Here is a 14355-nt window from a genome sequence, read left to right on the forward strand (position 1 = left end):
CTGTCATCTTCCCATTGATCCATATAGTCATTTAGGATAATACTCTGGTTGTTCTGTGTATTATCTTTACTGACTGCACCCTTGGTGTCGGCTGGTGACACATGGGTACCTTTTGAGGCAGAGCTGGACTTTCTAGTTTAGAAGGTTCATCCAGTTTAGGAGAAAACCTTTTGTCGTAGTCATGTAACATCATGCGAAGGTCTGATACTAATCACACTGGTATTTGCTTTGCGCGTTCCTGTGGGTGTTGCGCCTCAAAGGTATCCTCAAAATTGTCAAATTCCATGAGTTTCTTATAGTGTTTGTCTTGCTGTCTGTCTGAAAAAAATTGCACTACATGTTATGAGCTTCTTGATCATCACTGTCCGACTCCTGACATTAAGTTGAGATGGACTGGTAGCATCCCCAAACAATCCATCATCGGTCTCCTCTTCACCTGCATTACTCATTTCAAGCAGGCACACTGGTGGTAATGGTGACACCTTACTAGGTGATGTCAATTCCGGTCTCAAAAACAGGTCGTTGAAGGACGTAGACAGGCTCATCGACAGTGGGGTAGACGACGGGAAAGACTTGGGTTGCATGGGCGGCGTCTTCGCTGTAAGGAATATCGGCGTCAACTGAAACCCCGTAGGCGGGTCTGCCGCTAGTTTAGACAATGGTCGAGGTGAATCCTTCATCGATGAAGGTCCCGTTATCAATAACGTTGCTGTCAACAAGATTGTTGTCGACAATGCTGTACTTGTCGACGAAGCAGAAGACACCGCTATCGTGGGTGTCGTCACCATGGTCATCTTTACCGTTGATAGAGCAGTCTCTTTCTGATCTTTCTCTTTTTTGAGATCCTTTAGTGCTATAATAACAGCCTTGATGCCAGATCTTTTAATGTTTTGGCTGAGAAAGTTCTACAATATTTGCAGTCTGTGGATTTATGGTGGGGGAGCAAGCAGTAAAGGCACTATTTGTGAGGGTTGGCAGATAATAGCCTAATTTTCCCACAAGTTTTGCATGTTCTAAACAACCCCTTTGTAGACCGTTCTGACATGATGGTAGTGTCAGTTGAGAGGGATAATAGTCAAATAAAATGAAAAGAATTCACCACGAAACAATATGTGAGGAAATAACTGAGCAGAGCTCAGGAAGACTACCTTTCCACAACGTGCGGTAAGCAATCTGAGGTGTGAAGCCACTGCACAGGGCTTGGTCGCCCCACTCACTGCTGCCGCTCCTGCCTGCCTTTGCCGCCTCCTGCCTGCAGATTCCTTCGCTCGCTGCCCGCTGCTCCTGGGAATTTCCCGCTGCTCCTGGGAATTTCCCACTGCCCGCTGCTTCTTGGAATTTCCCGCCGCTGCCTTCCTGCGGCCCCGCCCCCCTGTGATTCCATTCGCCGCCCCGCTCCCGCCACCCAGCTGCTCCTCCCTCCCGGCTCCTTACTTATGACGCCCCCAGAGCGACCGCGCAGCGGACGCGCGCAGCGGGAGCACCGATTGAGCACCGAAGGTGCGCCAAAGGTAAGCCCGTCTGTGCCCGTCCGCGCCTGGACCCCTGGCCCTCCCCGCCGAGGCAAGACGACCCGACTGACCTACGACGCCGCCACTCTCAATGCACTCAATGCCGGCCAGACCCACACCTGCTGCTGAGCCACCCCGAGACGCACCTACGGACCCTTCACCTGCAAGTTCACCTGCCTCCGAACCTGCCCCGCACCCACCAAGACAAACACCAGCAGCAACCACCTCAAGTGCATCCTGATCAACACCCGCTCCGTCCACAGACACGCCGTAGAACTCTGGAACCTCCTCGACGCTACATCACCGGACGTCGCCTTCCTCACGGAAACCTGGATGAACGCCTCCTCTGCACCCGACATCGCCATTGCTATCCCGGACGGGTACAAGATCATCAGGAGGCACCGCATCAACCAGACCGGAGGTGGCATCGCCATCGTCCACAGGAACACCATCCGCATCGCGACCGACGCCAACGACTCCTTCGCCGCAGCCGAACATCTCCACTTCCAGATTCACGCCAACCCTAAGACGACCCTCAGAGGCACCCTCGTCTACAGACCCCCGGGACCACGCACACAATTCAGCGAACACATCACAGACTTCATCAGCCCGCACGCCCTCCCCTCCACTGACTACATCCTCCTCGGGGACCGAAAACTTCCACCTGGAGAACAACAAGGACCGCAACACCACCGCCCTGCTGGAAAACATCGCCAACCTTGGACTCAAGCAACTGGTCAACACCCCCACCCACTACGCCGGCCACACGCTTGATCCCGTCTTCTCTTCCAGCAAGTACATCACCTTCAGCCACGCCACCGGACTCCACTCGACCGACCCCAGCTGCGTCCACTTCAGCTTCAGAAGATCCACGACCCACCACCACCCGCAACAGGTACCTCACAGGAATTGGAGCAAGATCACCACAGACCAGCTCACCACCTCCCTCAGCCAGAGCCCACCCGCCAACACAACGGATCCCAACGAAGCAGCCCGCAACTTCACACAGTGGCTGACCGCCTGCGCCGACGACCTCGCGCCACTAAAGAACCCTCCCAGCAGACCCAGAAGCAAGAAGGCATCCTGGTTCACCGACGACCTCAAGGACTCCAAGAATACCTGCCGCACCCTCGAGAAAGCCTGGCTCCTCGACCGGACCACCGACAACATGACCACCCTCAAACACGCTACCCGCAAGCACCACCAGCTCATCCGCACCACCAAGAAGAAATCCCTGAAGGAACGACTGGACAACAACACCCACGACAGCAAAGAGCTCTTCACTATCATCAAGGAGTTCTCCAACCCCAGCACCGGCACCAACGACATCACTCCGTCACAAGACCTCTGCGACTCCCTCGCCTCGTTCTTCCACCGCAAGATCGCCGACATCCACAACAGCTTCGGCGCCCCACCCACGCACCCAACCGTCGAACCAACGCCCCCCACTGCCACCCTTGGCACCTGGACCACGGTGACCACCGAAGACACAGCCCGCACGATGAACACCATCCACTCCGGATCACCGACCGACCCCTGCCCACACCACGTCTTCAACAAGGCCGACTCAACCATCGCACCCCAACTCCGGAACACCATCAACGCCTCCTTCAACACCGCACGCCGAGATCAGCGCCCTTCTGAAGAAACCTACAGCGGACCCCACCGATCTCAAAAACTTCCGCCCCATCTCGCTCCTCCCTTTTCCTGCTAAAGTCATCGAGAAGATCGTCAACAGACAGCTGACCGCCTTCCTCGAGACGAACGGATCCCTCGACCCCTCGCAGTCTGGCTTCAGAGCCAACCACAGCACCGAGACCGCCCTCATCGCAGCCACCGACGACATCCGGACCCTGCTCGACAAGGGGGAAACAGTGGCCCTCATTCTCCTGGACCTCTCCGCTGCGTTCGACACGGTCTGCCACCGCACCCTAGTCCAGCGCCTCAGCAACATCGGTATCCAAGAGAAGGCACTGGAGTGGATCATCTCGTTACTCGCCGGAAGAACACAAAGAGTCCGCCTCCCCCCGTTTCGCTCCGAGGCCACCGAAGTCATCTGCGGCGTCCCGCAAGGATCTTCACTCAGCGCCACCCTCTTCAACATCTACATGAAACCTCTCGCAGCCATCGCACGCCAGCACAACCTCAACATCATCTCTTACGCCGACGACACCCAGCTGATCCTCTCCCTCACCAGAGACCCCGACACCGCCAGAACCTGCCTACACGAAGGGATGAAAGACGTCGCCGAGTGGATGAAGGACAGCCGCCTGAAACTGAACTCGGACAAGACGGAAGTCCTCATCCTGGGATCTTCGCCCTCCGCCTGGGACGACTCCTGGTGGCCCCCAGCCCTGGGCACCGCACCCAAGCCAACCGACCACGCACGCAACCTGGGCTTCATCCTGGACCCCTCCCTCTCGATGACCAGACAAGTCAACGCCGTCTCCTCATCGTGCTTCAACACCCTGCGTATGCTTCGCAAGATCTTCCGCTGGATCCCGACCGAGACCAAAGACTGTCACCCAGGCACTCGTCACCAGCCGACTGGACTACGGAAACGCCCTATACGCCGGAACCACAGCCAAGCTACAGAAAAGACTCCAGCGCATCCAGAAGGCCTCCGCCCGACTCATCCTGGATGTCCCCCGACGCAGCCACATCTCCAGCCACCTGAGGAACCTGCACTGGCTCCCCGTCGACAAGAGGATCACGTTCCGGCTCCTCACCCACGCACACAAGTCTCTCCACGACCTGGGCCCCAAGTACCTCAACGACCGCCTGACCTTCTACACGCCCACCCGCCAGCTACGGTCCACCAGTCTCGCCCTCGCAGCCGTACCACGCATCCGAAGAGCCACCGCCGGAGGAAGATCCTTCTCTTACCTGGCTGCCAAGACTTGGAACTCCCTCCCCATCCACCTTCGGCTGACCCAGGACCATCTCGCCTTCAGGAAACAACTCAAGACCTGGCTGTTCGAGCAGTAGCATACCCCTCCCCCCAAGCGCCTTGAGACCCTCCCGGGTGAGTAGTGCGCTATACAAATGGCATGATTGATTGATTGAAGTGTGCAAGCTCCGCTCTGATTGGTCAGACTTTGGTCATGTACAAAATTAGGCAGAATGCTACTCACTCCTATAGGGAAGTATAATTATAATAGACCTAGATGAAATACTCTTAACACCACTACTTATAATTTCAGTGAGACTCCCACCTCGACAACGAAAGATACAAGCATGTGAATCTATGAAAGAGTCAATACTGGAAAAATGTTTGAAAGAACTGGATAAACAGCCTGACATCCATCATTAGCAAAGGCAGGATATCCAATATGGCTGATTTATGGCACTTTGATTAAACATAGCAAAGTTCCTGGTTTTCCTAAAGATAGCTGCCAGTTACCTCTCTCCCTTCCTCCAACACATTTTATTTTTTTTACTTTCTAACTGCTTCCCTATTTCTACTCTTGGCCCATTACCCCTCACTCTTCTTGGTCTTTCCACCTTCATCGTTATGTTCTCCCTGCTTTGTGACCTCCCTATCATTTCACTCCCATACAGTCTGCTTCAATTCTCTCCATCTCTCTTCTCCTACCCTTTCATTAGGTCCCTTATTTTATCTCTTCTTCTGCTTTGTTCTTTATTTTTCGTTTCCTTAACCTCATTTCCAAAGTTTGGGCTTCTCTCTTCATCTAATTTTCCTCTTTCTACTATAACCTCTTCTGCCTCTCAAGCTCTCTTCCACTTTCTCTCACCCCTTCTTACCATCTAACACTGCTCCCCTGTTTCCGCCTTCTGTTTCTCCTCCCTGTTTCTTTTTCATTACCACTGTACTCTCCTGCCCTATCTCGGACCTCCTCTCCCTTCTTTCCATCTTTTTCCCTATTTTCCTTTTCCAACCATACATTTCCCCTTCTGCCTCTTTACATCCTTATTTGTCTTTCTCTTCTTTGCCATTTCTATTCCCTTCTTCTGTCTGTCTTCATGTTTAATTCTTTTCATCAATATCTGCCAGCATCCGTCTTCCCAATCTGACATTTCTAGCTCAACTAACGTACATTCACCCTCTCCCTACCTCTCTCTCTGGAATAGATCTCTCACTCTTCTTGTACATCTCCCTCCTTCTCCATGAATCTCTACTCTTTCACTCATTTTGTCCTCTGGCTTTCTTAGTCCTCCAACTTTCTTCTCCCTCTTCTTTTGTTCCTCTATTACTTACACACATTTCGGTCATATCTTCCTCTTTCCCCTTTCCACATATCTGTCTACTTGCTCCACATTCTCTGCCGCTTCACAAACTCACCCTAAGGAGTCGAGCATAATAGATCTGGTCGTCTTCTGCAGGGGCTTTCTGAGGGGCCCCTGGAGGCAGGTATCGGCTGTACGCGATTAGCAGTTCATTTAAGTCATACAGGGTGGCTGGATCCAAGGTGTGGTTATTAATGAGTCTGACCAGGTACTCCTTGTAGTGCGACCTGGAACAAAAGGGAAGAGAGATCACTGAGGGAGGAAGTGATGGTACAGATGGAGATATAGTGAGAGATAGGTCAGGGTGCGAGGAAAGGAAGAACGTGTTGAGGATGGAGCAAGAAAGAGATGGGATGAAGAAGAGAAGGAACAGTGAAGAAGGGAGGAAGGATGAATAACTGTACACATTCCTGGACTCTCAGTTATATAGAACTTTCAGGAAAAGGAACAGCATGTCCAGTTGTGAGGACATTTTCGTGGGGTCCTTGGGCAGTCAGATGTTACTGGGCTTTATAACCCTGAAATTTTGCGAAACAGTTTTCGAAATGGCCCTTTCTGCAGGGTCATCCCAAAATCCTTTCCTTCCTCCTCCCCTTTTTGCTGAATTCGTTTTTATTGGCTTTAGGACTCTTTGCAGTTTACCACGGCTTACCAGTGCTAATGTGCGTGTGCTCTCTTCCATAAAACATGATAGAATTGGCTAATACTCAATTGGCATATTTAATTTACTTATAAAATTTACTTATAGGTCCTACATGCTTGGAAGTTCGGGCTGGACAGCTCCCATGAGGAACAGGGTCAAGACTTGTTTGCATATGGCTTGGTTGAAATTGCTGTGGCATGGTGAGCCAAAGAACGATGGATTAAATCCAGATCCTTGTGACTAGGGGGTAAATGTTTGCACTGCTCAGCATTCCGTCCATTAATTGTTCCTTTTACTATTAGAAAGTTGGCATTTTCTTGCTTTAGTCATTTGGTGCCTGCAGCCTGTCTCTGGCCAAATGACTGGGTGTAGTGGGGCTTTGTGTTTTCCTCCTCGACAGGGACAGACCAGGGAAGGCAGGTCATCTGTGCATTTCAAAGGCATGCCTCTAGAAGCTTCTCCCTACTTCCAAGTCCCAACTGTTTAAAAAAGAAGGACCTCAGACACCACCTCGTCAGTACACTTCTGGACCTGTGCATACTCTGCCAGGAAGAAGGACTTCCATACTTCTGAAAGACTGCTTCTCAGCTGGACTGCACTATGCTGGACTTCTATTTTGCTGTGCTGACCTGCTGCCCTCTTGCATGGGTGAGAAGGACTGGACCCAGAACACAGAGTGACTACAAGGGCTAATTGGCTGACCTCCAGATCTGAAGCCTCAGAGACATAACAGGCTTCCAACAACTTGGCACCTGCACCTGGACTCGGCCATCTGTCAGTCTAAAACCTACCCTGCCAAGTGGTGCCCCCCTTGTCCTGGACCATTGGAAGTGGGCATAAGGTGCTCACCAGCAGAACCAGCGTATCTTGTCTGCTGAGTGGCGCATACCCGAGCAGATGCAATGCAGCGCTGCTGCAGCGTGGATTGGACTTGTCGCAAAGACCTCCGTCACCCCGCAGCCCTCAGAACTGGCGCATCACCCAAAGGAGAGGCCTTGAGACCCTCACGGGTAAGTAGCGTGCTTTACAAATGCAGTAATTGATTGATTGAGATGTGGCGCTGCAGCCAGGGCGACTGACGCTGGAATCTGGGGATCAAGGTTCAATCCCCAGCGCCGGCGGCAGATTAGCCCAGCACCACGTGACTCTGGGCAATAGCTTGCTTAATCTTCCTGACGGCCCCCAGCGCCTGGAGACCCTTACGGGTGATTGTTTGCGCTTTACAAATGTGGATTATTAAGGCATGGTGCATCCACTGCCTAGGTCCTCTGATCTCTTGTCGAAGGCAGCCTCGGCAATGACAGACTCCGCATCGCAGCTTCTAGGGACCGACACATCACCCTGCATCCCGCGCTGCATCCCAGACGCCGGACTACGCACTGCAAGCCATATTGATGGGATCCTCGATGCCACAGGACCTCGCATCTCAATCTTGCTGCATCTCAGAACCAACGCATTGCTTCGCTGCGCGCCATATCTTCGTCACAGATCCATGCAGAGCTCTGCAACCAGGATTTAAGGTACTTTGTTCAGTGGGCTAACTGTGTCCCTGTAGCTGGCCCGCGCTCCATTGTGGTCGGCCTGAACTTGTGACATTGTCCTAGTCCGGAAACGGAAAGCTATCCTCAGTTAAAACGTTATGCTTTTGGCGCTATTTTCACTAAACATTTTCAAACTCAATATCTCCAGTTCTACTGAGTGTATTTTTGTCCTGTAGGTCTTGTTTTAATTATTAAATTAAGCTCGTTTTGTCTAACCTGGTGTGGGATCCTTTTTGTGTACAGTTGTCATTGTTTCACTGTTTGAAGTGTTGAACAAATACTTTACACATTGCCTCCAAATTAAGCCGGAGTACTCTGTGCCAAGCTACCAGGGGGCAATTTAGGGCTTTACTTATGCCTTAACCTGATTAGGACTATGGCTGCTGCTTGACCAGGCCTCATACCCCAGTCATCCAGTAATTGCACTGATTTTCTGTAATAAATTGGCACAGATTCTGTGGGTCCTATTTTCCTCGTTTACCGTGGCCTTAGTGTTAAGGCATGCAGTTAATTAAATTATCATGTGTGGTCCAAACAAAATGATAAATTGAGATAACCTGGAAAATGTAATGTTTGTAATAGCATAAATTGCAGTCACTATTTTTGGGCACATTCACATATATCACAGTCTACCTTTGCAAAGTGTATAAATGTTTTAACCGACTCTCGAGAATCTTTTTATTGTAAAAACTAATTATGATAGTGAGGATACTACCACTGGCCTACATTTCCCATGGTTTACTCTTACTTTCCTTTTCAGTTGCATAAGATTGTACCATTCTTGCATTTATACCTCTTATTATTACTACCCATATCTCGAATACCCATGTCTGCAATTACTCTTACCATCAGTTCGTTAATCACCATTGTACTTCAAAATATTTTATTTTCAACTCTTTTAAAAGTAACTTAATTTTCTCTTATTGACCTAAATCCTCTTAGTTACTTTCTGATTATTTACACTCAAACTACACTATATGGTTAAATCTACTGAATTTCTATGAATCCTGCCTCTCTCTGTAAGTCTCCCCAGGATTACAGCAACTCTTTTACTAAAGCAAGTTCAAACTACTTTATAATAAACAACATAGAGGATGTAGCCTAACAGTTAGGATAATGCACTTCAAATCTGGGGAACTGGGTTTGAGTCTCAACAACGACGCTCAACATCCAGTGATTCTGGGCAATTCACTTAATCTACCCGTGCCTAACAAAAAAATGAATGTGTCCTCATATAACGCAACTGGTGCTCATGTAAAGCGCTCTGATACCTGATTTCGGGTCAAGTTTGCACTATATAAAAACTTTGAGAAAAAAAAACATTTCCAAGCACACATCTGAACTAAAAACACACTGACTTGGAAAATACATTTCTGGTACTTTTATTTTAGATCAATCAATTTGTATTCTCAAAGGCTTCCTAAAGACTGGCCTTCTATTTGTCTCTAACAATACAAAGGCATAGTCCGATATCCTACCTGAACAATTGTCAGTTACCTATCTCAGAGAGTGAAAATTCCATAGGGACAGAAACATTCAATCTCTCCCTTTCCATCTTTCAACACAGAACATACTGTGTCCATTTTCAGCAATGGAAAAATCATGATTCAAAGCTTTGATGACAACTTAGAAGTGCTATACTACGACTGTAAGAAAGTGCCCTTTTTTGTATGGCTGCCCTCACTTTTCGCTAAACTGCTGATGTACTTTGACTGTGTGCCCTTGGTTCCTGCCAATCAGGTACCCAGGGCTATGTTCTTTCCCTAAAACTGCATTGAGGCAAAACTTAATTGGCACTCTTTGGCCACATGTCAGTCACTTGTAAATTGTACCACAGGTACCAAGGGCACTGTGGCCAGGGAAGACCTCTAAGGGCGGCAGCACTTATTGAGCCACCCTTAGAGGCCCTGTACCTTTACACACACACACACACTGCCATTGCAGGCTGTGTGTTGTGGTGCAGAACAAAGCGAAGAGTCAACATGGCACACATCCTGGTGTTTTAGTCAAAGGAGAATCCCTGGACTGTGTATCTTTACTTTGCGTGCATTCGCCTCAGTCAAACCTGACCCTTTTCATACAATATCAGACCAACACAAAAATATGACGTTTACAATCTTTCTGATTTTATTTTAAAAAAAAGAGGTTTTTTTGTACTACAAGTTAAAAGCAGACAAATGTCTGTGGAACATTAAAACAATCGTTTATTTATACCGCATATACAATTGCCTAAATGCTCACCGGTGTGCGTTTTATTTGGGCGCATGCGCAAATCTCCCTTGCCTGTTCCGTTTTGGGGTTGATTTTATGAAGTTTAAAAGCATACATTGGGTATAAACTTGACGACTATTGTCTGTAAAAAATTCTGTTTTTGTCTTTTTCTCTTTGAAATACAGGAATGTACTTTTTTAACCGCTGTAATTTGCACATGTATAGATTGACATGTATTTGAGTTGATATTACTGCTTCATCTATTGTTTTAATGTTTCACAGACATTTGTCTGCTTTTAACTTGTAGTACAAAAAAACCTCTTTTTTTTAAAATAAAATCAGAAAGATTGTAAACGTCATATTTTTGTGTTGGTCTGATATTGTATGAAAAGGGTCAGGTTTGACTGAGGCGAATGCACGCAAAGTAAAGATACACAGTCCAGGGATTCTCCTTTGACTAAAATTGTCGTTAGTACCCTGTTCCCTGGAACTTAGTGGGGTCACCTCTTCCTTGTGAAGACACATCCTGGTGTGCCATGCCTACAATCCACTGCCCTGGCATAGGTCAGCAACCCCTCTAGCTGGGTGCACTATACCAGTGGTGAGGGTACAGGTGCATGAGCAATGTACCCCTACAGTGTTACACCAATTCTTAGACGTTGTAAGTGCAGTAATGCCATTAAGAGTTTATGGTACTGGGAATTGTCATTACGAACTTCACAGCACCATAATGGCTTTACTGAAAACTGAGAAGTTTGGAATCAAACTTCTCAGCACATTAAACCCACACTGATGACATGACAGTGTGGGATTTAATGAAAAATGCCCTCAGAGGGCATCTTAGAGATGCCCCCTGAAAAACAACCTCTTACTAGTGTCCAGGCTGAGTTGCTGCTCGCCAGCTGCCACCACCAGACATGTTTCTGGATTCCTGGGTCGAGAGCCAGCTGCTCTCAGGGGTCTGAAACAATGCACATTCTGGGATGAGGCGCCAAGCCTCTTCACCCAGGATGGGCAGGATCCACAAAGGGGAAGCTTCAAAGGCTTGCCACCTTTGTGAGCTACCTCAGCCCATTGCTGCTTCCAGCAACTGGCTCCCACCATTTTGAACCTCCACTTTGGGAGGGAGAATTGGCAGGAAAACCACGTGAGGAAGTGAGGTCTGCCCAACTTTGCCAACCCTACCCCACAGGTGGGGGAGTCGAGGTGAAGCACAACTTTCAGTCCCCACCATCTTGCAGATGAGGGGACCCAGCTAACCAGCGAGAGGCATATGCCCCCCTCCCACTGGAGGATGGCATAATACTTATCTGTAACACCCCTAAGTGTAGTATTTAGGGGCAACCCTGAACATTGCCTCCGCAGACAAAAACCGACCAGAAGAAAGACAGAAGAAGCTGTGCTAGAACTAAACTAAGAAGGGGAGGACGCCCACTTTCTTGGTCCCAGTCCTACTGGCCTGACTGCACCTTGAACCTGCTCCAGCAAAATCCCGGTGTGTCCTGTAGCCAGCAGCCTCAGGAACCTGAAGTACCTGCTCTGCCTTCCAAACCAAAGACTGTCTCTAGTGAGCACCGGATTTGCTCACCAACAGACTCAGACTCCAGCCAAAACCATGAGTCTGCACCACTCTGCACCCGATGCCCAGGGCCCGAGTTCAAGTGGCCCAACACCACGAGGAGGTCTCCCGATGATCCTGACCTGAGATCTCGTGATCTCTGACCTGCCTCGAATCTCCAAGCGAAGCCTGCAGTCTCTTTCTGGAGGATCGACCCCGACAGCGACAGTAGCTGGTAAGAAAAACCAGATGCCTAAAGACACCCCTGCACCAGACGCCCTACGGTCTTGGGTGGCCCAACCAAGGGTGTCCCAACTTCCCCAGGCATCCCAACTTACATCTCCAACTGGTGGTCAACTCCAGAAGATCTTAATCCCTGAGCCAACAGACTTTGTTGCAACCGGAGAATCCCCATTGAAAGCAACAGGGCACCTGATGCCAAAACAGCACCCTGCACCCAGCCACCGCTGTGGGTGTACTTTGGGTGCTAACTCGGATCCCCCTTTGCCCTGCACCTAACACCGGGAGCTTTGCTCCCACAACCCTGTGGCTAACCGGAGGCACCCTATTCTTCATTGGATAACATTGGGCCTCAGCACTCAGCCGCCCAAGCGCCGCTGAGGGTGTTTCAAGAGTGCCTCCTTGACCCTGGTTCTAACCCCAGAATACCAACTCCCACAAAACAGTACGTACAGGCACACCATTAACTTAATTTTTCACCATAGGAATACATTGACTGTTTTTCATAGAAAATTGTTTTAAGTGTGGGGTTGGTTTGTTTGGAACATTGAAAAACTGTCTTGTACTAAAAGTGTATTACTTATCTTTTGTCTAGGCGATGTATCAGGGTGATCTCTAGGCATATCACTCTGATTAGCAAAAAATAATCTGAAAAGTAATCTAAAAAGTAACGTACATAGTAATCTGAGAAGTAATTTCAAAACATTGACTTTCCTGTAATTCAATCAACTCTATTTGAACCTGCTTTCGATTGTAAAACATTGCATAAGACTTTGCAAAGCATTTATTTCACTTACCTGCACCAGGCTTGGCTCTAAGAAATAAAATAGCATAATAATATTTTTGATACAAACAAATTGGTCTGAGTTCAGCCTTTGAGTGTGTGACATCATTTGCTGTCTGAGTGTGTACAACAAATGCTTAACACTAACCTCTGATAAAGCCTTGCTGCTCGCCCACGCTACCACAAATAGAGAGTAAGGTGCTATCTACTTTTACCTCTGCCTACCTTTGGGGTTCCACTGGACTCTGTGCACACTATACCTCATTTTGGTATAGTATATACAGAGTCAGCTTCCAACAATGACTTCCCGTTCCTATTAGACAAATACTGCAATGTGACCGACCCTCTGTCATATCTCCTCGGCATACTAGCATAAACCCTTAACTCTCATCCACTCAATTGCATATTTCTCCTACCTTTTCTACACTTGCACCTACTTTATTCTTGTCTCATTCCCCTACTGTGTTCTCTCTCCGTCACCATACAAATCTGAAATAATTATTCCTCCATATTTTCTCTCTCTACAATGCTTTTCATTTCACATTACAAATGGCAATGTCTTCTGGTAAAATAGAAAATGTTACTTACTCTATAAACATCTGCTTGTGGCACGTAGTGCTGTAGATTCACATGCTGTGCATTCTCCTGCCACCAAGTGCTCGGCCCGGAATTGTACAAGTTGTTTATCTTTGAAGAAGTCTTTCAAGTGACAAGGCACTGTGACTCCTCCTCTTGCTGGTAATGCACAAGGTTATCAACTCCATTGTTACCGTTTCCCGCACGGCTGGTGGCGATGGAATGTGAAGCAGACTGCAGTATATAGAGATGTCCAGGGAAAAGAGATAGTAAGAGGCACTGCAACGGCCAAAAGCATCCGGGAAGGAAGGTGGATACACGTAAATCTACAGCAGTACATGCCACAAACAGATGCTTAAAGGTTAACTTCTTCCGTTCGAGGCATGGGTGGCTGCAGATACACATGCTGTGCATTCACTGTAAAGCAGTAACTAGCCTGTGGGTGCTGCAACTTATTGAAAAAGTGAACAAAGTACTGCCTGGCAAACATAGGCTTGTTGGTGTGCAAGCACATCCACACAGTAATGTTTAGTGAAAGTGTGTGGTGTGGACCAGGTAGCTTCTTGCATGTCAGCTAATGGAATGTTCCATGAATTCCATGGAGGCTCCTTTTTTCAAAGTGGAGTGGGCTCTGGGAGGGATGGTAAGAGTTATGTTAGCTTTAGCATAGCATAGTTGCAACTCACAATACACCTTGCAATGCCCGATATAGACAGAACCTTTCCTTTATGGGGCTTGGACAAAGCAACAAAGAGTTGTTGTGTTTTCCTAAATGGTTTAGTTCTATCAATGCAGTACATGAAGCAGCCACAGCCGCAGCAGGTAAGGGAGGTGGGGCCAGGTGAGGGGAGATTTCGAGAGACCACCACGAGGGAAAATGAAATGAATTAATTTCCCCTTGTGGTCATCTCTCGAAATCCCCCTCACCTGGCCCCACCGCTCTTACCTGCAGCGGCCGCGGCGGACATGAGGGCTCATTCCCCCTCCAAATTATGGAAGCCCGTTCCGCAACTGAGCCGAGTTGTGGAAAAAACAGGGAGTTC

At 48.5% G+C, this 14355-nt stretch overlaps 1 protein-coding gene across 2 annotated transcripts in view; it reads right to left on the reverse strand.

The window, feature by feature from the left end:
- The window catches only part of RNF31 (ring finger protein 31), a 482477-nt gene that overhangs the window by 7539 nt on the left and 460583 nt on the right, over nt 1–14355 (reverse strand). For both annotated transcript variants that reach the window (XM_078644958.1, XM_078644957.1), the window contains one exon: nt 5815–5986. In XM_078644958.1, coding sequence (XP_078501084.1) covers nt 5815–5986 — 172 coding nt within the window. The remainder of the gene's footprint in view (nt 1–5814; nt 5987–14355) is intronic.

Source organism: Lissotriton helveticus, chromosome 5_1 (genome assembly GCF_964261635.1).
Source record: "Lissotriton helveticus chromosome 5_1, aLisHel1.1, whole genome shotgun sequence".
In the NCBI taxonomy this organism is placed as follows: Eukaryota; Metazoa; Chordata; class Amphibia; order Caudata; family Salamandridae; genus Lissotriton; species Lissotriton helveticus.